A 26,912-nucleotide genomic window follows, 5' to 3' on the forward strand; every position below is an offset into this window, starting at 1 on the left:
TGTCCGAGTCAAAAGCCCTGTGAGTGTGAGAGTTTCTCGCCGGGTGCGGTGGCGCGCGCCTGTAATCCAAGCTACTGGGAGGCTGAGGCTGGCGGAGCGTTTGAGCTCAGGAGCTCTGAGCTGCAGCGGACTATGCCGATCGGGTGTCCGCACTAAGTTCGGTATCGATATGGTGCTCCTGGGGGAGCCCGGGACCACCAGGTCGCCTAAGGAGGGGTGCACCGGTCCAGGTCGGAAACGGAGCAGGTCAAAGCCCCCGTGCCGCTCAGTAGTGGGATCGCGCCTGTGAATAGACGCTGTAGTGCAGCCTGAGTAATACAGCGGGACCCAGTCTTTTTACACTCACCAATACACTACTATCACAACACACACTCACATATTATATTTGTACATCACACAGCAGCTTCTTCGCCACTTCTTCATCTTCTTGTCCCCATCAAAACCTGCACAAAGCCGCTGCTCGACACCACCTCCACCTGGAGGCCAGCAGCTATTACACTACTACTACTACTACTACTAAATGATTAAAAAATGTATCATCTCACAATAATTGATTTAGGTTTATGTGATTTAAGTTTATGGGTAGAGTATTTGATCTTATATATGATTAAAAAACAACCTGGTTAGATGGACTACATTGCAAATACAGGCCCCAGAGTGAAACCTCTGTGATTTCCAGTCTAGTTAAGGGAAACTGCATGAACATGGTTATACAATAATCTGTGAACACCTCAACTTCCTCACTTTGGGCCTGGGTGTGTCTGATACAAAATGACTCCACATGGCGAGGAATCGACTGAACATCAAGGAATCAGATTGTGAGACTTCATTAAGATGGGAGAGGGTACAAGATCATCAGTAGACTACTGAACACGAGCTGAAACACAGCAGGGGTTAAGCGGTGTTAAAGAGAAACAAGAGCCATACTACCAATAACAGAAGGCCCAGTGGCTGTCTTCTAAAAATGACACCACCCACAATTCACTGATACAACAGCCTTGTCTTTAACAACAGGTTGTTAAGTGCTTCTAATGTGGCACAAGGATCATCTATGGAAACTGTTGTTTCAGTGATTGATCAGACAGTATGAAGGACAGTGCAGGAAGCCAACCCTTAGCTATGGCAGCACATTGATTGGTTAATTCTAGTTTCTGACTTAAAGAGATTCCAACCAACACATACAGCATTTATCATTAAAATAAACATGAACAAAACTGCAATAATTATCTTATTTATTTGTTAATTACACTGGTTAAAGTTCGTGGTCTTCTGGGTGGTAAAGTTCGCTCATCAGTCGGTAGATGTATGACGGTGCGTGTCCTCCAATGTTAGAGATGAACAGTGTGATGAGCTCAGGTGGGACGTAGTCGAACACCGGACAGTGCACGTTCACCTTTGAGAGAATCTCACCTGAAATGCAAACGGTAAAGTGTGAATTACTGTGAACATTAACTTTAAGATATTATTCTGCAGGAACAGGGCAGGAAGACAGGAACCTTTATTTTAAAGGCTTAACAGCTGAGAATGTGCATTACCTTCAGTGAAAGGAAGCACCTCGTGTGGAGATACAAACTTGTGGAAGGTATCCTCTTCGTTTGGGAACTGAGGACACAAAATGGATTTCCTCATCATTTATTCTCAGCAGGAATGATACGAATCTGACAGAGCAGACCGTCTTCCTACCTGAGGTGAGAGTTTGAACATTGGAGCACAAACAATTAGAGGTGTGGAGTGGTGCTTGGCTGCAAGGGCTAGAGTGTGTGTCCCATTGACCGCCCTGAGCCCTCCATTAGCTAGAACCGTCTGCGTGCCGATGATGACCTGAAAAGAGATCCCCACCACACAGGTTAACCCACATGCTCTGACATGACTGTTTCAAAGTCTCCCGTGTTGTTGAATACCTTATTAACACGAGACATGACTGCAAATATGGCAGCATCTGCGATCACAGTTGTCTCGATGCCAGCTTTTGAGAGACTGGTGGCCATTTCATGTCCCTGGTGGGAGGTGAACAAATAAGATATAAAATTAAAGCAATCTTTTATCTACAGATAGTAACATCATCTTGTTTATACTGTAATTTCACATCTCTTCAGCTACCTGGCAGAAGGGGGCGCACTCTGCCACAATGACATGAAACTTGCGTTTGCGTGCGGCGTCTTTGAGGAAGGACTCCACGGTGCGAGAGCGACCGATCGTCATGATGACCTCATTAGAGTGGATGTGCTCCAGGGCCTGCATGGCAATGTTGTCAGTTGTTCCCTCTGAGGAATAAGACGGTGCAGAAAGAAAAACCCAAACTCGATAACTGCACAGATTAAAAATAGACTTTGCTTAAGCTTAATTACTGAACATGTGATACCAGCTGATGGATAAATGACCTGCTTGTTAAAAGAAAAAAAAAAATGTACCCAGCTCAGTCAGCAACTCATTGATGGCCTCGATGACGTTGGCTTTGAGGGCGGCGAAATGCTGTCTGAAGTTCTCCTCGCTGAGTCCTCCAGTGGTCAGCAGCTTGTGGAGGGATTCCTGCTGGTCCGTCTCCTCACTGCTACCTCGAGATCTGAAGGAAGGAAAATTAACAAAAAAATCAAGCCAAGCCATTTTAGCAAAAAAAGAAACTCAATTAATCTTAATTTTAGACATTAGTATATCTGTTCAAGTATGTCCACGCTGTATCTTTTCACTCTCTACTCTCAGGTGCGACCTCATATAAAACTTGAGCAGAGGGAAGAGAACCCCCTTAAAGATGAAGGTTAAGAGCTGCACCAAACTGTGCTTTTATTATTGCTGAGGTTCAACACACAGTCGCTTATCTCTCAGCTTACACTCTGTCATGTTGTTGTCACTGTTTGGATTACATTTTTTAAGACTTTAAGTTTAGGGACAAGTACTACAGCACATGCACATACACAAAACAGAGATGAAAGGAAACCACCAGGGTATGACAAACCAAACAAAACAACTATTGAATTACACTGGCAAGTTTGTAGTAACACTTCACTTTCTATACTTTCCTAGTTACATTTCCAATAACACATGAATAAAGAATTCATATTAAATTGGGTTTAAATTTAAACTTATAAAATAAAAGCTGTTTCCCCTTCAATCAGTAACAAATTACATATTAAATCTTTCCAGGAAAGCTGAGTCCTCAGAAAATATTAGGAAATTATTGAATTAAATCCAGATCAGCATTCATAATCCCTCAGCAATAATAAAAGCACAGTTTTGGTGCAGCTCTTAACCTTCATAATCAGCATTCATCTTCATGTTAGTGTGAATATAATCAATGACCCTGATGTTTAGCCATTTAAGTACAGTGACTGGTTTTAACAGCTGTTTAATCACCTGGCATATTCCTCTCTGATGATCTTCAGCACTCGTCTGATCATGTTGCCAACAGTGGTCTCTGACGGCTGGGCTGCAGTCATTCTCCTCCCCTCTTTACGAATTATTTCCATCAGATCACCTGAAAGGTACAACATTTTTGTGAAAATCAACAGGATAAGGCTGGTGACACATTCAACCCAATATTCCTACAGTTTTTGTCATATTTCCAACCTTTGGCATTAAAAAAAACGTTATATTTCCTTCTTCTACTTAAGGGATCTGTCAGAAAACACAAGCCTTGTCACCTACCTAATGATTCAGTAATTAACCTAATACCTTCATCAGAAACTCCCTTGAACTAATAGTCTGGTTACTATCAGACTATTACCACACTTCAGTCAGCTGTTGCAGCGGCTACAGCAGATTGGTAGTTCAGCTACTACAATTTCAGCTTTCACAGGAGCTGCCAGTTCTAGATGTAATGTCTGTGTCAAACTGTACATTAAGGCATTCAACATTTAAACCAGCCTATGTTTCCCCCCCCGAACTCAGGGTCCATCATCGGGGGGGCCTGCTCATGGTAGTCCCCCACCTCCTCCAGTGGGCATGGACCACCACTTCTACCCAGCCTATGTCTCTCCGAAAGTGGGGTGCTAGAAAAAGAGTAGCATGACGCACCTGCGCTGCTCCACCGAGCCTGAGCTGTGATCCTGCGGAGCAGAGCTGTCGTTTCTCGGGCTGTCTCCGCCGAGCCCCGCAGCGGTCCAGTCCCGCTCCCTCCACGCTTCAGGTCGGACAGAAACGCTTCAACTCTCTCCGTCAAGTCTGTTTCTTTGTCTGGGCCCGGCATGGTTGGTGTAAAACAGGACTTGCTGTCAGAGTAAGAACTAGTTGACCAAATGTTTCTACCAAGCAAATGTTTTGACGAGGAAGTAGTTCAGGAGTACATCCGGGTCATTGTGACTGCGCTGTCATCTGATTGGTGGACCACTTCCCGACATATTGCGTCAATTTTACGGCGTTAACGACAAGTTGGTGTGATGTTGGCAGTTTTAAGCGTATAATGGGCGCCTGAGCTTGTCTTAAAGCACAAGTGTAGTTTTGGTGTTTCACTTGACAGGTGTTTTTACGAACATATTTCACACGTCCAGGCCAAGCAGAATTAGACGCAGGTGTAAGTCTGTATCTTCACAATTTGTTTCCATTCGTTAGAAACATGGAAATCATGTCATTTTGGTAACTACGTGCACAAAATGAGCAGTTTAACGTATGTATATCGGTTATGTGGAGGTGGACACAATAATAGAAACATCATTAGTATAACATATTACTACGGTGCACATGAGAAATTATACAAAGTCAAATATGTACCTAGAGTATATGTATTGTCACATTAATCACAACTCACCAATGAGCAATGGGTATTTGTGTTTTAGTTCAAATGATGTATGAATTTTCCAAATCTTTGTCGTGTTGAAATAAACCTTACTCACCTTCTGTTGTGGAAGCACTCTTTTTTGATGGTATCTAGCTCTTGATGATTTGGGGGTTTGAAGGTACTTTAGTTGGTTTAAATAAAGCATCTTCCAAATGAAGTAATGACTGCATCCTTTCGTCGAAGTGAAGATAAACAGCTGTGGTCATGAGATCATTTAGACCAAACAAGTAAAGCTGCTCATGACTTAACAGGACAAGTCGTCACATTATACATAAACATTATACTTCTGTAGAAAGCAAATTTAGAGTTTGAAAATAAAGTTTTTATTGGTCACTATTGTGACCAGCAGAACAACCAAAGCTTTGTGTCATTTAAATATGCTAAAAATTAGTAAATATTTAACAATTTCTCTTTTACACTTCACATTATAGTAATATGATTTCATGGTGCTATTGTCTTTTAGCAATTTGAGTGTATCACTCACAATACTATGATATAATTACAGCCTATGTCTGTGTATAGGTAAAATTATTATTAAGTCCAAAACTACCCTACCAAAACCAAATATTAGCATCACAAGTAGGAAATACATGTTAAACTGCATTGTAACTAATGTAAATTCATCCAATATTTTATTGAATAAAAGCCCAACACAAATTTACAAAATTTATCAGTTAACATAAAAATCATTGATTGCGCACAATGCGCATGTTCATTGTTAAAAATGTACCCATGACAGATGCCTCAATTAATCCCTGTCAAAAACAATCTGAATATTTGCAACCACCCACATTCTCATGTAACCCAAGCCTCTTATGTATCTTTAACAAAAAGAAGCACGCTGGATGGATCTGCAAGGACTGTACTTGGGGAGTGACATTTTGAAAGTTTCAAAAGAATAATTAAATTTACCAGTGTGTGAAGAAAAGAGGCGCAGGACTGGGGGAAATGTTTGGCTAGCCTACTTTACATTTCCCATCAAAACCTCCATCCACTGCAGTCGGACAAGAAAAAAAAACTTGCACAAGTATATATGAACTGTATCATAGAAATCAGGTGGTTAAACTGCTCATAGCCATATACATATGATGCTGGAAACACCCTCCTAAGAACAAGGTTTTTGGTTTCTGGCTACTTTTGATTGGTGATAAATTACTGATGTTCAGATGTTACAAGAACAAAACAAGAACGTGCAAGAGCTAATAGAAGTGACCTAATTTATAACTAAGAGGATATCACTCTCACAACTCACAACCCCCCAAAAATATAACTGTAGAAGCAACTAAGTAGCATTTACAATATGAAAACAAAACCAAAGACACCGTTAAATTTAGCTACCAAACATGTATGCAAATTAAATGACATAACACAGAAGTTCAGTTGTTGCCAATTTTCTTATCAAAGTAACAACAAACCACTTTTTCAAATAGCCTTCACTTGATCAAAAGGGCACCAAGGATCTAGTCTGCTTGGCATGGTAAAGAATGTGTACATCAAAAGAAGGGCAAAAGACATTCGCTCATGGCACATCCATTCAAACTGAGCCCAAAATCAAACTGTTGAACTGATTGAAGGAACAAGTTCTTATTCAGTAAGCCGCAACATTCAAAACAGTGCAGATAGAAACGTGAAGTATCATGGGGATGGACGTATCTCACTCATGCAGTGACATACGCCTCCCATGTCTCACAGTGCATTTCTCCCTACAGCGCTTTTCATGTTTCAAACCCCTAAATAAGCAGGTGAATCTTTTTTTTCAGAGGACAACCTTGGTACTCTCACAAAAGTGAAAACTAGAATTTGAGCCCCTCAACCCCACTTGCTGTTGTTTGCTGAAGCTAGTCCAAGGAGGGTGGATGTTGGGATGCATTGGCTGACCGGCAAGTAGCTTCCCCCAAGGTTAGGAGTAAGGGGATGCTTTACTCGATCAGCTTCTTTGCCTTGAAGAAGCGCCGCAAGTAGAAGACCTGCCATGTGGCCAGCCCAATGAGACAGCACATGGAGAATATGCTGAAGTACAGCACACGTGTGTTGGTGGACTCTGGAAAGTGGCGAAAAAAGAAGGGTATGTTTTTGGACAACAAATACTTTTTGTTCATACTATCAATGAAGAAACAAGACTGATCTTTGCTCTTGTTCCCTTACATAATCAAAATCTGGTGCTTCCTATGTAAACAGTAAAACAAGTACATTCAATCAGAGAGTTAGAGTCAGCAAAAAAGTGATTAAATGTTTTATTTTCTTACCATTGGTGTCACGCATCTCCTCCTCTCTCTTCTTCATGTATGCAAAGTCATTGACAATGGACTCTGACAAATCCTCCAGTCGCCTCAGCTCAACCTCAAGAGGCTTCAGCTTCTCCACCTTGGCAATCTGGAGGGAAAAAACAAACAAACAGAGGCTACTGAATCTACTGAACAGTGATGCCTGAAAAGCCCATCACAGAAAGGGTGGAACGACCATTTAAACAGTGTAGTTGTATACATTGTCCAGCAGGTGTCACCCTTCGCTGTGAAAATGCTTGTTTAAACCATATGTGTTTATCCACTTATTCGTGTTCATTTAGGCAGATGAAAATGAGGCCATTTGAGTTTCAGCTGTACCACCTAAGAGGGTGGGGGCCTGACCTTCAACAAACTGGTGTGGTTGGTTTATGAAAACACAAATATTCAAAGGCAACTGCTGAAGCAATCAAATCTATGAGATTAACTGATGGGTATGGAAACCACTGTCCCTCATGTTATAGCACAGGATACTTCCTTTCCTTTACTACATGCAGTAGTCTATAGTTATTTTATTTATGACAGAAGTCCAGTTGTTGTCTCAGCTACTAATGCTCAAAAACTAAACAGCAACAATAGCTCTGCTTTTCTGTTTGGTCTGCACTGGACCAGATGAATCACATTATACCCTTAAATTGTGCAGCAGCACCATACACAGACATTCTGGCCATTAGGAAATTTCATAGTAAAATCTGCCAGAGAAGCAGCATGCAAATGACGTCAAATAATCAGAGAATAAACATCACCGTTGGATACTGCAGCTTGCATCTGCCAAGTACACTTTCTCAAACATTGTAACAGACTAGGACTCTTTCCAGCATACTTACCCAATACCATTACACGATCTACTGAACAATACGCAAATCTGTTCAAGGTAACACACCCACCAACGTAGGTAAATACATGTACAAATTCAGCTCCACCCACCTTCCCAGACAGGCATACCCACTTGAGCTCCCCTGAACATCCACCTACACACTCTCTCAGCAGAACAGAACGTCATGTTCGGTGCGCCATGTGTGGGAAGCAGGGCGATTCTCAGCTCAGTCTTTATCACTTGTGTACTTACTAAGAGTTGCCAGAGGCAGCCAAGTGCTAACCCATTCTCAGAAGAACTATTAAGTCATGCGAGTGTTGATGCAAAACAATGTTTCCTTGTATAGGAAAATATTGAATGATGTGGAGGCAAAGAACCTCCTCCAATAATTTCCCTATTTTCTAGTCTCTGCATTGCTGCTATCAGGAACAAGTATTTAATGTGGAATATATGTAAATAAGGCAATGCAGCAGTAAATTCTTGCTTCCACAGCTTGACGTGATTTATTAAGCTGATGAAGGCATTGCTTATTTCAGTGTTGTTACAGTGTAACAATTACAGGAAAAGGTTTACATGTCTCTGGCATCTCTTGAATCTGCACTCATGTTGTTTATAGATAGCCTGATTAATGAGGGCCTTTATCCAGACTAGGGATGTACTACATTTAACAAAGTACATCAATCTGCATCTCTTCAGAGTCCAAAACCATCTTCTCAAAAGAACCTGACCTGAAAAAACTCCAACCCAAATTTTAGACCGTATTTAGGAGAATTATGTGCCTTCTATGCTGGCTGCTAGTGAACATATGTAGTAAAAATCCTGCAGCAAGACCAGTGTCCTACATCCAATGACCCAGCCAAGCTGCAGACAGACTTTATTTTATCTACATCATCTATCAAGCTACAAAGGCAATCATACTCTGAAAACAGACTCTGAAACTTACCTCTTCATAGTTTTTGGCCTCCACACCATGTTTCATGTCCAGATTAACCAGCTGGTCAGGCACTCTTCCAGTTCCTGATTAAAAGCATTTAACATCATATGAAATTGATTGAAAGTAATATTTTAAATTGTGGGTACTTGCTGTGCTACCTAAACCTAATCTATTTCCAGACCTACAAACGCCTTCATTTACATATCAAACTCAAAATTTTTCCACTGTTGTTCCATCTATCATTTTCCAGACAAATTCCTTTTGGTAGTTTACTACCAATCCCTCTAGATTATTTCTTAACAATAATGCAGTCTTTTTTTCTTTTTTATTTTACACAATACCTTGGAAACTATTCTGTACCAATACATAACATATGACATGTGGTTCATTTCCACAAATATGCATCTCTAATTTCATAACCATCTATTCCTCTAACAACAAAAATATCACCAAAGAGTTATATGTTATTGCAAATTTTGTTTCTATACAAACTGGAGCAAAATGTTTACACCTTTGTTCTTGGTCAGTAGTAAAAACAAACTATTTCTATGTGTGTTGATAACAATAACAACTGCTTTAATATTCATGTATATTGCTCAGTGAAAAAAAAAAAAAAAAAATTAACTGACTTTAAGAATGAACCCCCTGGGGTATACCTGGTTTTGCCAGTTAACACACTTACCCAAGGGTGATTTGCTTTCAAAGCACACCTCGAACATGTCATAATCCTCTGTGGTGAATGCAAACTTTCCTTTTGTTGCATCTTCCTTGGAGTAAAGAGTGTGGCTGGAGGAATCTGTGATCTACAAAGTTAAAGAAAATAATATAAATATTAACTGAAGTGTTGAATTGATTGACAGAAAACGAATCGCCAACAATTTCGTTAAGCAAAGTCTAAGGACAGTCTAACAATCTCTATTATCAGCTTCTCAAATGAGAGGACTGGCTGCTCTCCTCCGTTTTAAATGATAGTAAGGTGGAGTGCATGCATGCAATGCTTAACATTTTAATAATTTCTGACATTTTATAGATTAAACTATCAACAGAAAAAGGAACCACCAGATTAAACGTCATAATAATAAAACTAACCATCAGCAGCAATCCTAATTACCAGCATTCAAATTTGCGTAAAAAATTCATCAAGACTATTAATTGCCTTTTTAATATCGGCAAACCTTTAATGTTTTCAGTAGACAGCTGTTACAACATGGAGACTAGTTTACAAATCTTTGTTAGTTATCTTTTCAATTAAGTTGCAAAGGATTAACAATAATTTGAGGACAGAATCTCCTGAATAATATATGGAGGGGATCTTAGGGTCATTAAACATTAAATACAAACTGCCGTTAACATGTAGTCAACGCTAATAGCTAAAGTGCTAATGCCGCTAGCTTGTGTCTGCCAGCTGAATGGACGCTAAGACTGACGTGTAACAGCAGCAGAGCCGAGCCGACGACACTAACTGTCGGCGTAATATCACATAACACACGGCAACTGTGAAATAAACACCCACCGTCTGTGATACAGCTGCAATTCACTGGTTTAACATAAATTTGACTTAGGTCAAAATGCAAATTACACCACTACTCTAAGTGCTCTAAACGATGATGTTACCCCTGACGTTAGCTGGCTAGTTAGCTACTAAAACCAGGAAGGCGAGTGCTTCGGGGCCTAGGTTAGCTACAATGCTAACAACACTTGTCACAAATTTCTGCCGCGCTCCGCCAACAGCTGAGACTATCTTCAATAAAGTTTGAGAATTTTACTAGCTTGCCAATACAGACGTTCACAGACTGAAGCCATTTCGGCCTCGATACAAATCGGAAACGTTAGCTTCAGCTAGCCGCAGGTTCTTTTCTCACCTTCAGATTAGTTTTGGTGTTCGCCTGTTCGCTTATTTCATACTCCCCCGTGACGAGGACGTCTTTGTGGATCTCCTCTCGTAAACACTTTCTTGAGTTGACCGGTAAAAAGAAAGAAATGGAAAATACCGATTCAATAAGAACCGGTAACAGCAGTAGCGCAGCGAGTCGAGCCATGGCTACCCTCAACCAACCGACCAACCAGCCCGTGCCAACCTGCAAGCTTAACGCCGAGCTTCAGCTCACACAGCCGGCCTGACCGAACGCTCCGGCGCCGCCCCTGGCCTGGAGGGAGAACTGCACTCCAACGATTCACTCTTCTTCCGTAGGGTTATAGTGAGGTCAAACTGTGTGCATGATCTAATAAACCTGTTTGAAGGGCCCTTTGGATTTCTGGGCAGTGGTCCACTTTAGTCCAGTCTTGCCTGGGTGTGGCACAAACATTCAGGGGAATAATTTAATTGGCAATGTTTGAAAAATATAACGAGAGACATATATTCATAGTGATTAGATTTGAGCATGGAGCATGGAAACTCTTCCTTTTAGAGCTGACTCAGGTGGATGATGAGAATCCCATTTCAGTGTTAGACCAGGCTCTGATAACTCAAAAACATCCTAGTGGGACTCCCTTACGTGGCTGCTGGGCAGTTGGAACATCTAGCTAAAGTCACAGCATCATTGAGGAAGGGCTCAAAGTCTCTGTCAGAGAAAGATTCCCATCCTCACATATCGCACTAACAGTAAAACGCTCTAAAAACTAGTGCTTGGACCTTTGACCATAGAATACGACCATTTTGAGCTTTGCAGCTAGTTGTGGGATATAAGCACCGCCTGCAAAAACAATTTGACGATTATGACATTAGTGTATACAAAGCCAAACATGGAACAGGGACAAACTGACCTCTTATGACTGAGGACAGTACAAAATAAACAAAGGACAATATCACTCTTCAAATATACAAAGACGTCCCGTCACCATGTGTACAAAGGGCCCAGCACTGCAATAGGCCAACACATCATTAAGTTGTGGTTGGGTTACACATTACATTGAAAATGCATGGGGTTTGTTTTAAGCTTTGTGCAGAATGGACATGGTCAGACTTTGTAACAGATAGGAACCCATATTTAAAAGAAATTTGCAGATATTTGCACTGAATAACTTACCAACCCAATACTCCTTTGAATTGACCAAAGTTTCTGTTTTTGACAATAGCAGGGCCCTAACACAGACCGCAGCACATTTGAGACGTGGGGCCCTCTAGTGGGTCAGATTAGGAATGTTCTTGAGACTAATCACAGTGGCACAGTGTGGAAGGAATTGTGCTAACATGGAAGTTCAACATTGTGAAAACCACATTAGATTGATCAGGGGCTTTTACCAAAATGTAATTTATACAAGGATTTATGGCAATTAAATGTTTTTTCAAATGGAGATTAACAGACAAATACTCCTCTGCAGGTCCTTGACTTTAGAGAGGGAGCCAGATTCTTTATGACTGAGTGCACAATTGTTTTGTCTACTCTAGAGTCTGGTCTGTTGTGTGTTGTGTTGTTATAATCGGGTACTCAGCATGACACAAGGTCCAAGTCAGCCTTTGTAATGATAATAAATGTGTGACCTGTGTTTTGTACCTTGTACATTCTATAATTGTACATATTTAACTTGTTTCCATAGAAATATATTGATACTGCTCTAATAAGATTAGAAATCATCCATTTTCATTTTATTTTATCCTTCTAAACTCTTCACAATTAGCTTATTGATATTTATAGATTTTCACTCAAAAACGTCTTTAATATTACCAAAGTTGCATAATAATCCATCCAATATGCGACTGATAAATCTGGATTATGAAACAGACATATCATGCTCAGTGTTGGCCCGGGTATTTTGAAAATCCCAAAAGCTATTATTTTTCTGTCAGCAGTTCAGGGATTACCCAATTACATATGATAGAGCTGTCCAGTTTCCAGGGAAACATCCTTGTTACGGATCCCACGAGACGAGACGAGAACAGGCTGCTGAGTGGGGAGTCTGGCACTAAGTGAACGGTAATTATTGGATAGAGAAATCCCTCCAGTATTGTAGCTTAGTGCGTCAAATAACCTCTAAGAATAGCATGTCACACACTCCTCCGTGCTGCAGAGCTTTTTGACTATAAATGAGATCCACAAAACTTTATATTCATATACCTGTGAATAATCTACATTTTTACATGCTTTAACTATACTGAAATGTGAACATCACACCTGCCCATTGAATCTTACCTATATGTAACCACTTTCAGTCATTTTCAAGAGCAATATTCATTGTGCAATAAATAGGTATATATAAAGGGTTGGCATTAGGTCTGTAAAACACTTGGATCGCTACTTCAATGATATGACTATTGATTGACTAACCTTTCTATCACCTCTTGGCACTGGTTCAGTGTCGTATTCCATTATGAAAGTCCTACTTTACAGAGCAGAATATTTCCATAAATGAGCATGCATGCTGACGCATGTGTCTACACGCCCTTCAACTAACTGCTGTCATTCCCTGACTTATGCTTGTTATCACTTCTAGATCCTGGCACTAAAACAACAAGCAGACATATGCTGATAAGGACACACCATCTAGACCTAGTTCAAACACAATTCTGATTTGTCATGCACCACACAGTTTGTGTCATAGGAACTTTATGTCATAGAATATTTACATTGTGTCTGATGGAGGTACTCTGTTGACAACCACGATGGTAAAACATTGAAAGGTACTTGTCAGAAATGGGTCTAAAATAGAGTGGGCTTTGTCGTTTGCTTCAGTAAAAGTATAAGTTGGCATCATAACTGTATCACTCTGTCAGTCAGACAAGAAATTAAAGTATTCATGGTTTCTAAAGCTTTCATATTCTCCCTCGACAAAAGAAAAGTATCAGGATGGATTTCTGTGAATATGGAGCTGAGCCAAACTGAGCTCTTATTGTCGTGTCACGGAGGCAAACTCGGCTGTTTCATCATCACTGTGCTCACAGTTACACCCAGGCAGGGATCCTCTGTCTGTCTACCTCCCTGCTATCCTCATACACTCATCATTTGCTCCTCTCCTCCTCCTCTCTCGCCTTAGTTTGCTCGTCTCTTTCTATCAGGCGTACGCTGCCTGGTTCCTCCCCTGGGTTGCAGCACCGACGCAGGTTGGCGTCATAGTGGTCTAATTTTACTGCTGTTGATGCTGATGTTAAAAGAAGCAATAGGCACCTGCTATTTCTGCTGCTACCCCATCTCCCTGGGGCCGGCAAAGAGGTATTAATAGACAGAGTTATTAGGCGCTGCATGGTCGCACATAGAGGCTTTATTGAGGAAAAAGAGGCTCTGCTTAAGTGCAAAGGAAAACAGATAGGTACTCAGAATTCAGCTGTTATACAACAGTATAGCACTGACAAAACAAGAGGCTTCGTAAAAACACAGGTTCAATCCAGGCATTTTAAAAGGCTACTGCAAGCAAGATCTGAGGAAGTAGTAAAATTGTATTCCTGCAACCTAAATTCTTTTAACATTATCAAATATTTCAATCTTTTGATTTGTTTCAAGTTTTACTCTTGGGGAGGAGGCCAGAATCCATACAGGAAACAGAGGAACAACCGCTGATATCTTGGCAGTGTTGCACAAAAGGGTGTGTCTACACTGGAAGAACTCAAGCGTCAGCATAAGTCAGTTATTGTGTGATGGTAGTTTTCTATCCAGCATGTCCCACATGCGCACACATCACGCATTTCCTGCCTAAAGCCATGAAGCAATCCGCCTTCCGATGATTCTTTACATGGTGCAATGTTGATAAAAGGTGAAATGGGCAAGTGAGGTGAAAGAATGACAAGAAGGGAGAGTTTGGAAAGATTTTCATTGCGAGCTACGTAACTAATGCACAATTGCAGAAATGGCAGAATTTTGGACAAAGTTACAAAGTGTGGTAAAAAAAACTTTAGCACCAAAATAAGGAAAAATAATATAATGGAAAACCAGTTAGTTTGATTAAACCTAAGAGAAAAGTTGATAACTCACCTAGTTTAACTTGAAATGAAATGACCATTGTGTTAGTGATAAATGTGCTGTCTTCATGTTTATAACTTCGTCTTCTGAATAACAATTTTCTAGGAAAAAATGGAAAAGACAGGATTGCATGAGTGTTCACAGAGTCAGACCGATGGAAGGGACTCGAATCTAAGTACCTAAATTACTTTGACATTTTATAAAATTATATATATATATAAAAAAAATGAAGACAGTGATAGTGAATAAGAAAACTTGTTTTCACTCCATACATTACATTACACTCGTCAGATCTTTACTGTTAATTCAATCTGCATTAACAACCAATGGCAAAAAATAATATGCTAGACTATTTGTGAATAATATTTCTAGATCATCTTCCAAATTAGGTATTTACATGTGACCTCTTCGTCAAACGAGAGGTTTTGATGTGATGTTGGCACGTCAGTGTTAATCTTGGCCCGCCTGTGCTTCCAGTAGAGGTGGATTTACTGTGTAGAGTCTGTCTGGTGGGAAAGAAGAGTTGGAACAGGCTGAATAAAAATACCACTGTGCAGACAGACGCTGTACACCTCATGTCCAGCTGTCCGCATGGCCTAGTCCATTTGCAGGAACAGCTAATGTAGGTGAAGTACAGACTGCTCTCTGTGCGTTTATGAATTATTTCTGAGGACTTTTTTCTTGCATTGTGCTGTAATTCACGTGTGCGTCTTTGACTGCATAGTAGGCGAATTCAAACCTTTCAAGAATAAATTAAACCGACGCAGACCGTGGTGAAAATGTCGCTTTCGGATCCTCATGTGACTTCTCTTGTGTAAGCAAGTGTGTGCAGCGGTTGTCGAACAGCGACAACATATGAGAAACATATGGGACGCAATGCATCACGTTTTTCCTCTTTCCAACAGACATGCTGACAACCACAATCAAATGATTCAGAGGAGACACCTCAGAGGGAAACTCAGACACAAATACCTACATGTAGGGTACGTGTTTTGAGGGAAAGGGTGTCTGGCCGAGCAGCATGTATGCTCTTTGCTCGAAGACAGTAGCGGTGAGTCCTCCTAGCACTCTATATTTGGGCAAGGAAGTAAAACGTCATCGCGCTGGGCTTGCAAATTAAAAAAAATGGAAAGAACGCACTGACGTAAGAGCCCTGACGTATAGTTAACCTTGGCAACAGACGGAACAATAAATAGAGCCAGTGGAGGTGCAGGAAAAATACTTCTATTCCTTATACAGGCTAATTTTAGACATTATTTTTAATTGCGTGTTGAATACCACTGTAGCTGCCGTCCTATCCGACTGCTAGTTATACATCTACAGAGAAAATGTATATATATAGGCTATGTTAAATAGAGCAACAGATTCAACCAGACAAACAGAACTGAATTTAAATATCACTATTTTATTTACATCTCTTACAAACAACATTCATCTTTACTCTCTCTGTAAAAAAATAAATTGAAATTTCATAAATTAAAACCACTAATGTTTTCACAGAAAACTTCATACTAAGATAGACCACTCAGACCATGGTTAAGACAAAGCACGTCAGTTTTAAAGTTTCACAAACAGTTCACAAGTACTCTCACATTCCATCAACCAGAAAACAAACTGGATCAATAATACCTATTGCTCTGAACACACATCAATACTACAACAAGTTTTGTTATCTAGCACCATAAAATCATATATTAACTCATAAAACGACTAGGTGGTATTAGTTGAAACATGCTTTTAACTTGCTACATTGGTGTAATAGGCAAGTATAGATAAAGGCAAATAAAATCGTAAATAATTTGCTTCCTGGTACAAGTCCATTCCATAGCCCTGTGATCTGCACATCTACTTCACGTCATCAAGAAAATGTGCTTTATAGGAAGTATTTTTGTTTTTGGAAGAGTCTTTAAAGGGCCAGCAGGGTTGGTGAGCTGAGGGAGTCAGAGGACTGGTCGTTGCTGTTGCTTCCTCTCCTGTGGGCGATGCCACAGGTGGGGAAGGTCTCTGCCTCTGGGAAGGTAAACACAAAAGAAGACGTGTAGGTGGTGTTGGCAGGGGTGCAGGTCACCACAGGTGTGCACAAGGGCTCAAAGTCATTGTTATTGGCTGAGGCGTGAAGGGGCTCCCAGTCTTGAGTTGTGTAGAGGGAGCTGGACAGGTCGACCTCTGGTACTGACCGCGCTGTCTCCATCTCCGTCTTTGCCAGCAGATCCAGAGACTCCTCCAGGACGGAGGCGTCTAGGTCTGTCATCTTGACCGTGCTGCTGGAGATGGTGGCGGTGGAGAGGACGGAGCTGCTGCTGGAGAAGATTGAGTTGGAGGCTGAGGTGAAGGTTGGGTGGCTGGAAGTGATGGCGGATGTCTCAGTGATGGTGGTCTGTGGCTGGGAAGACACCTCAGTGGAGAGGCAGGGGTGGACAGGAGAGATGGAGGCCACGGGGAAATCCGTGTCCAGCTCTGAGGGGATTTTGCAGATGGGCTGGTGGGCAGCCAGAATGAACTCAAGCCTTTCCTTCTCCTTCAGAAGGTTGGCAATATCGTTCTGCAGGCCGGACTTCTCATCCTCCAGCTGATCAGTTTCCTGCAATTGATAGAGAAGAAGAAAACATTAACTTGGCTGTTGGACAACACTGCTTTTAGCTGTGGTGAGAAATAGATTTTGATGAAGGATGGTAAGTCTGTGGGATACTTACAGCTTGCAGAGTGTCTGTAAGCTCTCGCCTCCTGTTGCGGCATTTTGCTGCTGCCTGCTTATTTCTCTCTCTGCGAATTCTTCTCTTCTCTTCCTCCTCAGGTGTTACCTGCACATAATACAAGAAAAAGTTAAGACTCCAGTTCTATGATACTTAATACACTGCAACAAGGAATTTACTACTTGTTGGGTAACACCTAAAGTAGGTGGCTGGATGATAATTACCTGTTCCATTCTGCTCCTCTTGGTAGAGCCGTGAGCCTTGGATGCTCCAGGCCTCATGGCTGGTCTGGGGTAGGCGGGACTGGGGCTGGAGGTGTAGGGGTGGGCTCTGTGAGAAGGGGCCACTGAGGAGATCAAAGGCTGGACCATCCACTGCAGATCCGGGCTTGTTGAAATGGCTGTGACCGTGGGGATGAAGGAGGCACTTGATGCTGTCAGGTCAGTGAAATCCTGGATGGAATAAAGTAAGAGGATCATCAGTACATTAGGTATACTTTCAGGAGGTGGGTGCAGCATTGCAGGATATGTATGAACGAAGCAGAGGGGTCTACAAAAAGCTGGATGGTTTAAAAATATCCATATGATGTCAACTATGACGTTACACTCTCTCTATGGAGTCTCCAGGTGGATGAATGAAAATTGCCTTGCACTGTGTGAAGCGCAGGTCAGCAGGCTATTTCAAGCACAATCGGCAGAGGCTAGATCACTATCAGTCTAGATTCATATATAGCATATCTATTATTTTCTAACTTTATGTTAAAGCTTTATGAGCATAATTCAATGAATGCTATGAAGGAGCTTTATCTTTCCAAGTCGTTCCTTTCCTTTCACGCGAAACAACAACAAATTGAAACATCAAGTAGTCTATGTTGTGATAAAAAAAAGTTTAATAATATTTGACTGGACGTACCTGAGACTGTGGAGATCCCAAGCTTGAGTAAGATCCCGCTGGTGACGGGTAATATCCCACATTGTCTGCGGATGGGGAAGCGGTGCTGCAGCGGGAGGAAGAATCGCACTCCGCGTTGAAACCGGTGAACATCATCGTTCCCAAAAAGACAAGAAGATCCAAACAAACTCTACTGCGGGGGATTGTGAACTTGAAAAAAGGAAATCCCTCTAGTGGGTTTGTGGAAAAACTCTAAAGTGCTGCTCCCGATCTCGTTCTTTTCGTCCTTGTTCTGCTACTGAAAGTTTGACTGCCAACTCTGACTGCACGGAGCCTTTTTATAGCCTGACCAAACAGCCGAATGACGTCGGCGAAGGGGAGTGTCCCTCGATCGGCAGCGAGGAAAAAAACACCAAAACACTGACTTGACAACGCAGAAATACTCCCAGCTACTGCTCGTACTTTGTTTAAAAGTTCAATATGCGATGCCCGCTTGTGTTGTTTGAAGGTAAAAAGTGACATTTCGATATATTTTTAAAACTCACCCTCAAGAAATGGAATATTCCAGAAACGGGATCCCCAATACGTAATTTTCCAAATATGGTGCATCCTGAGGGAGGCGGGCCTTGCTGGGAAATACACCTTCCGAGATTGGCGGACAGCGAGTTGACGTTATGTAAGACAACAAACACAGAGGCTGTTGTGAAAACTGAAAAACTGGGATAATGGTCAGCTAAAGTACATCCTACTCATCGAAGCGCAGCAAAGATAAATTTGAACATGCAGATTTGTCTGTTCAGGACTAAGTGTATCAAACGAACGCACTGAACCCCGCACTGCCTGTGTATTTTTGACTTTCATGTTGAATAGTTATTTCAATTATTGTTATTTAGATCAAAAATCTGAACATGGGACCCCTGCAGTCTTTTTGTTAACCTTCTTATGCTTAGTAGATAGGCTTTAATGCATTTTATAGCTTACGGACAAAGCTATCACTGAGGCTGGAAAACAAAAGCACATTAACATTTAAACAAACTGTGGTTTGAGTAACTCTTGCAGGGTCAGTCATGTAGAGTACTGTTGTGTTAGAGGTCTTTCAGTGTCAAAGATTTAGAGTTGAGAGAGTTGAGAGATTTTGATTTGACACATGCTCATGCAATAGGCTATATGCAATGAAAAGCAGGGCAGTATACTCTGGAGGCTGTGCAAAGAATTTCCATTAGAATTAGGGTAAAAATGAGAATAAAACAATGTAGATAAATTGAAGATAAAATAATTAAAATGTGAATTTAACTCTTTTTGTTGGTTACATGGAAGAATTCTTTTTTTTCAAGTGAAAGCCTCTCTATCTTATCTGAGATAAGTTTTATTGGCAATTGACATTTGGGCCTAAATTGTATGCAATCCAAAAGAAATTTACCTAAATCTACACCAGGAATTGGCATACCACAGCTACATGTCAGAGCAGAAGCAGTTGCGTGTGTACTGTGCCTTCAGGCAGTGCTTGAACCTTATGTGTGTAATCCAAGCAGAGGTGTGTTTAGTTGCAGAACAAGATGATAACTGGCTCTGATGTGTACTTTTCCACAACAGCATTAGTTTGCTTTTCTCAGGGATGTCCATACTTGTTCGTAAAGGTCTTTCCCTAAGACCATGATAGAGGGAATCCTCACGCCTTTCCCTGTGTGATTTGCATAACAGCTGCTTCAAGAATCACTGAAATGCAACTTGACATTGAGCCAACCATCAGGCTTTATATTACTCTTCAAAATAATTTTTTAATTGCTTAATTACTCTGTAGTTTTAAACATAATTTTCATTGCCACAAACACCCTAATCAAGATTCTCCACTTTTTTTTGGTTAACTTGTCCTTAATGAAAAAGTAGGACTAAAGCATACCATTTCAGTTGTCAATATTTTGTTGCTGTTGATTTTGAAGTTATGAATGAGCAGAAAATAATGGGAAAAGCAAAAATTCTGACCCCAGTAGTTAGATGGAGCCTATATAAAAAATAGTTACATTCCCCTATCTGGTTTTCTTAAAGGGTCATTTAGGAATACTTCTCTTTTAGCATTCCCTTAAACAGTGCAGGCCTAACATGCAACAGAGGGCTGTTGTTAAAAAATAAATAGGCATTATAAGCGTTAACATATCATTAATAAAGGTCTAAAAAGTTAATAATAGTGTTATTGTGTGAAAGTGCATCAATGTAGGTTAAAGGAGTCCTGTTTTGTTTCCCGCGCTCGTGTTTTGTTTAACATTCTTGGTTGCCCTAGCAACACTCCACCCCTTCGCGTCAGTGACGTCCTCAATTTGCATGGCAACAAAGATCGCTTTTGCTGCTAAGACGAACCGCTCAACAAAGTAAATTAAAACCGACTATTCAGCGTCGCCTGCGCGGGGCCCCCATAAGAACACGTCATTACGTCAGCAAATGATCTGAAACGTCTGGTTCCAGGAAACAGGGGCAGAGTGAGAGCTCTGTCTGTCGTGTTGGTCTCAGACGGCGCTCCTCTCCATGGAGCCTGCGGAGCAGCGGAATGAAACAGGACACCAGACAACCCGTTCATCTTGTGGATTGTTTGAGTATTTTGTTTGATTGGTTGGCAAGAATAGCAGGTTCCCAATCAGCGATGCTGACATAGACTATTTGTTTTGAACAATGTTTTTAGTTATTAGAAGGAGAATAATAAACCAATGTAAAGACATAAAAGACGAGAGTAAAAGATGGCATAGCAATGTATTGTATATAGGCCACTTACCATAACAATTAAGTTGATAACCATACTAATGACGACAGCTACTTAATCGAAAAACATCCACAACAAAATCAATTAGCTTGCAGCAACACGGGAGAAGGATAATTCATGGATAAAGATCATATTCACATACCATAATTTACATTTTGGGTAATGTAAGTATTGTAGCTCATTTTTGGTGAATTACACATAGCACTTTGAATGGCCCTACTTACTACTGTTTTTTATTTATTTATTATTTTTAATAGGCTAACATCTTTTTTTATTTCTTATTTATTTATTTATCTCTGAGTCACTTATTTTTTGCCCAAGTTCATTGCATTCAGCAACAGCGCACAAGACAAGAGCACAATTATCTTTTTGCCTGTTTTACATGAACTTTGAACGCTGATGTCACAGAGTCTAAAAATAAACTCCGCCGGCCTGTGCACATTCACGCTCAAGTTGCTTTGATGAAAACAAGTCTTTGAGCTGTAGTGAGGGGTGTCTGCAGTTATGTCCGACCTGTGAACCCCTCTGTTCTTGAGCCGCCAGTGACTGAATAGGCTCAAGCTGACCACCTAATGATTTTCCGGCAAATGAGCCTAGAGAGGGCTGTGACTGCCGGGAAGCAGCCGGGAGCGCAGCCCCTCTGAGCAGGGTGAGCCCCCCCTCTATTCACCATCCATCCCTCTCACTTCAGCGGATCTGTGAGGTCATCTGATACCTAAATATAGATTACCCAGCCTATACAAGCCCCTTTCATATAGCATCTGATTTAAGCTATGCGGGAATAAGGCATGCATAATGGTGCCAATAAATTGCATCAACACGACTGAACAAAAACACTGATGTTGTCTCATAGGCGATCATCACATGGAAATCAGCCACCAGATCAATGAGTGACTAATGAATGAATGAATGACGAACATGGGAAAAAGCACAGGCCTAATATTTCCAATTTTCTGCAATAAGCCATTTGTGTGATGCCTTTAGCAAACTATAAATACATTTACAGATTAATATCTGCGAAGAATCCTATTCTTATAGGTGGTGGGTCAAGTGCAGGGGTTTGCCCTCCTCTTCATGCACTAAAAGTAGTGTCTCAGTGGCTAGTCAAGGCGCAGCTAGTGACGCTGTTATTGATAGGCTACAATACATGACGGCCGAGCTTTTTAGCTCGTGTTTCACTTTCTTCTGTGAGTGTGAGTGAGTGGGCCACACACAGCCACACGTCCGTCTGCGCGCTCTCTCTGTGCGCCACAGCGCGCCCCTGTTCCCCGGAAACACCATATATGGTTCGACCGGTCCATTCGGCGATTGGCTGCTTTACTACAGCAACAATTCTGTTGCTGGAGCTCTATTCGTATGCAGAGACAGGTGAAAGGCAAATGTGATATATGGATGACAGTTAACTAAGCGACTCATAAGTAATCAGCAGGTGTGCTGGGAGTTTTGTGCATTAATTAAATCATGCTGGGTTTCACAATATTGCTCCAAAATAAGATGGGGAAATCGTTTTTGTAATATTTCTCTCTATAGCTACTATGGAGTGCACCGGCAGTGTTCTGATTCTGGTTATTCGGAGGGAACACGAAGTACTAAACACACCAGGTCCACTCTTTTAAAGTGTTTATTAACAGCTTGCAATGCCATCACCCCCATTCACCTGCAACAGGCATTTCTGTTGCCATGTATGCGCCAGTACAATTAAGATACGTCTCGTGAACATATGTGGACATAAAGGGAACATGATGTATATGATGCAGATGCTGCATACATGAGATGACGTAGTTCATTCATGTCGATGGGCACCTCTTGGAGGCGGGGGTGTCCCTTCACACATGTTTGCTGTTTTTTTTTATATTTGAGTAAATAAAATAAGTTAAAATGAAAACGCTGCTTAATGTTGCTGTTGGACCACTTCGTGGATTTAAATGTAGAACTGGAAAACATCTGCTCGCTTTTTTTTCTCTCACCTCTCCCTCTTTGAAATGGTTCGGTCTCACCACACAGATTTCATTCATAAAATTCCAGCTCACTATAAAAGGCGGGCCACTCCACTATCTGCACAGTTACCATTTATGAACCTGGCAAATGGAATATAAGTAGGCGTTTAGCTGTCTGTTTGCTCTTTAGAATAGATAAATCTTGTTTTTTTTATGCAGTGATTTTAGGCGAGAACATGCATCCAGACTCCTGCACTGAGTTCGACTCCTCGTCCAGCTGTAGCACAGCATCGCCTGGCGGGGACACCCCTGGGTGCAGCCAGCATCCTCCTGACTCGCTTTCATCATCAGTGGACAGCGCCAAGGTACAAGCGAATCTGATCATCCAAGAAATAATCCTCTCCAAACTAAATCTTGCAGAATAAGTGATGCATAAGGATACTATAGGTTGCATTCCTGAGATTCTTCACACATATCCAAGTGCATTTCATAGCAGCATTTTCTTAAACAGGATTACTGTCCCGTGCTGAAAATGACTCTATACAAACACATATAAGCTACAGTCTCTACGGTCTCCATGTAGGACATCTGTAAAAAGCGCGATAATATTGAGTCTTATTTCAGGGAGAGGTATATGTCTTGGTCGTGACCTTTCATTTCAGAGTGATTTGATGATGATGCAAATGAGTGATAATGATTTGATGATTGGACGTGTAGCTGATTTTGATAGACGTATAGACATCAATGATTTTCGCGTTTTTGGCATTACTCAGCCAAATGATTGATGTAACATTTATGCACATCTAAAGGTCAGCCATGAACGTGGTCGCCCATTCATCAGATAAGCTAAATTTGTGTTTGACTGCATGCATGCATGTGTGTGTGTGTGTGTGTGTGCGCGTCTGTGATGTGGGTTTTTCCAGGACAGTGAGACAAGTGCAGCAGACTCCTTTGTTCCGACCGTGACTGCAATCTCAACCTCGCCGGATCTAAGGTGGATGGTGCAGCCGACAGTCATCACATCTATCTCTCCGTCGTCCGGCCGCGCGAAGACAAAAACTCACGGCGCGACGCAGCTGTCTTCCCCGGCAGGTGCAAACAAGGCGAAGCTCTCCAGCAGGAAAGGGCAGAGAGAGCAGGTACGCAAGGAAACAGGGTGGGGAGGACGAAGGTAGCCAGCCAATCAATCAATCAATCAATCAATCAATCAATCAATCAATCAATCAATCAATCAATCAATCAATCAATCAATCAATCAATCAATCAATCAATCAATCAATCAATCAATCAATCAAGTATTGATCTTCAGTAATATCCTTCCCTATTCCTCCCCATTACATTTAGAGAGGTTAATATGAAAACTGAGGTATCGCGATATTTAAAAAAAAAAAAAAAAAAAAAGGACATGAAAAAGGATGCAACTGTTTTTGCAGTTGAAGTGAAAATGAACGTGTAAATAGGCTAAATGACAGCAGGGAGTAGCACATAAGGTGGTTGGATTATGTCTAATTGGTGCAGCGAGTCCTAATTACTGCTGGAGTATGAAGCACCGCACCGTTTATGAATGGGATGGGAAGTTGCATAAAAATGCGCGTTCACGTGGCTGGCTTGACCGTGCCAGTGGTGCAGCATTTTAACGCCTCAACTGAAAGAGAGTCTGCACCGAGTAGATCAGTATTCCCAGCATACACTGCAACGGTTTTTTGTTTTTTGGGGTTTTTTTTTTTTTTTTTTGCTTTTGGCATGTGAAATGGTTTTGAAAAGCCAACAGCTGATATGGGAAGACTTAGCAGGAAACGCATTTAAATTGGTTATTTCTGATTGACTTTAGCCTTCCAAAGAGGAGGAGGAAAGGAGGAGGATCAGGAGGGAGAGGAACAAAATTGCTGCAGCAAAGTGTCGTAACAGACGGAGGGAGCTGATAGACACTCTACAAGCTGTAAGTATCCTGTTTGATGAAATCATATAGAGAGCATTCACACAGCACATGCACTCTTCCAAAGCTGAAGGCATTTACAGCTGTATGACATGTCACTAGTCATTAAAGATCACAGCAGCACAGCAGGGAAGACTGCCGAGCACCATAGGACACCGTTGTTTTCATGCTTCCCTCATGCAGAGTCCTTTTCTGATTTTGTCCCTCCTCACCTCAGGAAACTGACAAGCTTGAAGAGGAGAAGTCTGCCCTCCAGACAGAGATAGCTGACCTGCTGAAGGAGAAGGAGAGACTGGAGCAAGTCTTAGCCTCCCACAAACCATCATGCAAACTCCCTGTAAATGATGATGATGATGATGATGATGAGGAAGAGGAGGAGGAGGAGGAGGTGGTTAATGAAGATGATGATAACACAATGCTGCAGGATCCCCCGGCCTCCCCACAGTTGCTGTCCATCTTAGAGAATGGAAAAACACCAGAGAACAACACAGCAGTTGGAGAAGCCCCTATTGGTCAAGACATGGACGAGGTCCCTTGCATTCCTGATGCAGCCATTTTAGGGAACTCCAACATCCTCCTGTGTTCAAGTGCAGAAGAGGAAGCTCTGGAGGACTTAAAGGGAGATGACCTGGATGACTTGGTGCCCAGCCTGGAGATGGCAGTGACTTCTGAGACGGCTGTATCCGTCCCTGACATAGACCTGAGCGGCCCCTTCTGCCTCTCAGATTGGGAAACCCTGTACAAGTCTGTGGCGAATGACCTTGAATCTTTGAGCACACCAGTCATGTCTTCCAGTCCCACTTGTAGCAATTACCGCACAGTGTTTTCCTTTAATTACTCTGAGATTGATTCCTTGGCTGAGGGCTGCGAGAGCCTCAAAGGCAGCCTTACTGCGTCTGAGTTAATGAAAGATAGTCTTAACTCTCCAACACTTCTGGCCTTGTGAATGCAAACAAGTTATGCAACGATACTGTCATTGTATTCTAACCAGCCAGCAAGCTACGATCTTTCTCAAGTAATCTTTTATAGTGTGAGTTTTGATGTTGTGTAAACCTAAACATCAAAGGTTCTGTAGACAACATGTGTTCTGTGACTGTAACAGGGTCGATTTCTTCCATATTGCTGGTGCAGTTCTCTGAGATGAGACTTCGTGCTGGTGTCAGAAATGCATGCAAATACAAGTCATCTGTAATCCAAGAAGGATTGGTGGTATCATGTGTTTTTAAAATCCCTAAATGTGATTTATGTAAAGTTAGGTCATGCTCAATAGCCTACTGTGTTTGTAATACTGTTGACAAAGTTGTGTTGTAACAAGTGAAAAAAAGAAGGGTTACTAATGTGTAGCGTATAGGTGTAACATCTTGCTGTAAGGTGTCCCCTGACTTGACATTTCCTTTCAAGTTTTCCATGAAAAAATATTATGTCATGTATTTTATCAAGATGTATTTTATGACATAGTTTATTTTTTTACTTATTACAAATGATCAGATGCAAAAAATGATATAATGCTGGAAATAAAATAAGACAACTGCAAACATTTTGTTGCTGTTGGTATTCAGTCAGGAATATTAATTTGAAAAAAAATAGTCTAACTACAGAGTTCATAAGGTCCACCAGGAACTGTTGTAGTGCTTTCAATCATAGTACATGAGCTTACTACTATATAGACGAATAGACGCCATGGTTAGATGATTCCTTGCCTGCTATTTACAAGGTCGAGAATGAACACTGAACCTCAGCTTTTAGGACGAGGAGTAAACTTCATTACAATTCCATATCAACTGAGCAAACTACATCTTCCAAAAAACACCATTAGATATGATCAAAAGCTCCAGAGGAGCTACTAAATGGACCTTGTAGTGAGAGTTCCTTTTTTTCTCATCCTTTCATGCTTACTGTGTCTCAACGTGTCTCTTCATTTGGTGATGAAGATTTACTAAATGGACCTTGTGGTGAGATGTTTTCTCGTTCGATATTTACAAGGTCGAGAATGAACTTTGAACCTCAG

The 26,912-nt window shown here is 41.3% G+C and overlaps 4 protein-coding genes and 1 long non-coding RNA gene across 5 annotated transcripts; 1 reads left to right on the plus strand and 4 right to left on the minus strand.

Moving 5' to 3' along the window:
- Positions 1 to 1,215: 1,215 nt before the first annotated feature.
- eif2b2 (eukaryotic translation initiation factor 2B, subunit 2 beta) lies at positions 1,216 to 4,288 on the minus strand. The gene is made up of 8 exons (XM_056363291.1): positions 4,012 to 4,288; positions 3,352 to 3,472; positions 2,412 to 2,563; positions 2,101 to 2,264; positions 1,902 to 1,997; positions 1,684 to 1,821; positions 1,536 to 1,602; positions 1,216 to 1,410 (listed from the first exon to the last, which is right to left on the minus strand). The coding sequence occupies exons 1-8, from the start codon at positions 4,181 to 4,183 to the stop codon at positions 1,253 to 1,255; spliced, it is 1,068 nt and encodes a 355-aa protein (XP_056219266.1). The 5' UTR covers positions 4,184 to 4,288; the 3' UTR covers positions 1,216 to 1,252.
- A 1,093-nt stretch (positions 4,289 to 5,381) lies between these two features.
- tmed10 (transmembrane p24 trafficking protein 10) lies at positions 5,382 to 10,889 on the minus strand. The gene is made up of 5 exons (XM_056363292.1): positions 10,667 to 10,889; positions 9,487 to 9,607; positions 8,814 to 8,887; positions 7,018 to 7,144; positions 5,382 to 6,812 (listed from the first exon to the last, which is right to left on the minus strand). The coding sequence occupies exons 1-5, from the start codon at positions 10,841 to 10,843 to the stop codon at positions 6,691 to 6,693; spliced, it is 621 nt and encodes a 206-aa protein (XP_056219267.1). The 5' UTR covers positions 10,844 to 10,889; the 3' UTR covers positions 5,382 to 6,690.
- Positions 10,890 to 13,979: 3,090 nt separating this feature from the next.
- Positions 13,980 to 15,368, minus strand: LOC130160652 (uncharacterized). Its single transcript, XR_008826040.1, has 3 exons — positions 15,093 to 15,368; positions 14,708 to 14,796; positions 13,980 to 14,462 (listed from the first exon to the last, which is right to left on the minus strand). It is a non-coding gene; the product is annotated as an uncharacterized LOC130160652 (long non-coding RNA).
- A 712-nt stretch (positions 15,369 to 16,080) lies between these two features.
- Positions 16,081 to 18,588, minus strand: fosab (v-fos FBJ murine osteosarcoma viral oncogene homolog Ab). The gene is made up of 4 exons (XM_056363289.1): positions 18,301 to 18,588; positions 17,613 to 17,840; positions 17,389 to 17,496; positions 16,081 to 17,276 (listed from the first exon to the last, which is right to left on the minus strand). Exons 1-4 carry the CDS (start codon positions 18,433 to 18,435, stop codon positions 16,602 to 16,604), a joined length of 1,146 nt encoding a protein of 381 aa, XP_056219264.1. The 5' UTR covers positions 18,436 to 18,588; the 3' UTR covers positions 16,081 to 16,601.
- Positions 18,589 to 23,091: 4,503 nt separating this feature from the next.
- si:ch211-153j24.3 (protein c-Fos) lies at positions 23,092 to 26,435 on the plus strand. Its single transcript, XM_056363288.1, has 4 exons — positions 23,092 to 23,333; positions 23,892 to 24,107; positions 24,800 to 24,907; positions 25,122 to 26,435. The coding sequence occupies exons 1-4, from the start codon at positions 23,205 to 23,207 to the stop codon at positions 25,848 to 25,850; spliced, it is 1,182 nt and encodes a 393-aa protein (XP_056219263.1). The 5' UTR covers positions 23,092 to 23,204; the 3' UTR covers positions 25,851 to 26,435.
- Positions 26,436 to 26,912: the final 477 nt, after the last annotated feature.

Source organism: Seriola aureovittata, chromosome 19 (assembly GCF_021018895.1).
Source record: "Seriola aureovittata isolate HTS-2021-v1 ecotype China chromosome 19, ASM2101889v1, whole genome shotgun sequence".
Lineage (NCBI taxonomy): Eukaryota > Metazoa > Chordata > Actinopteri > Carangiformes > Carangidae > Seriola > Seriola aureovittata.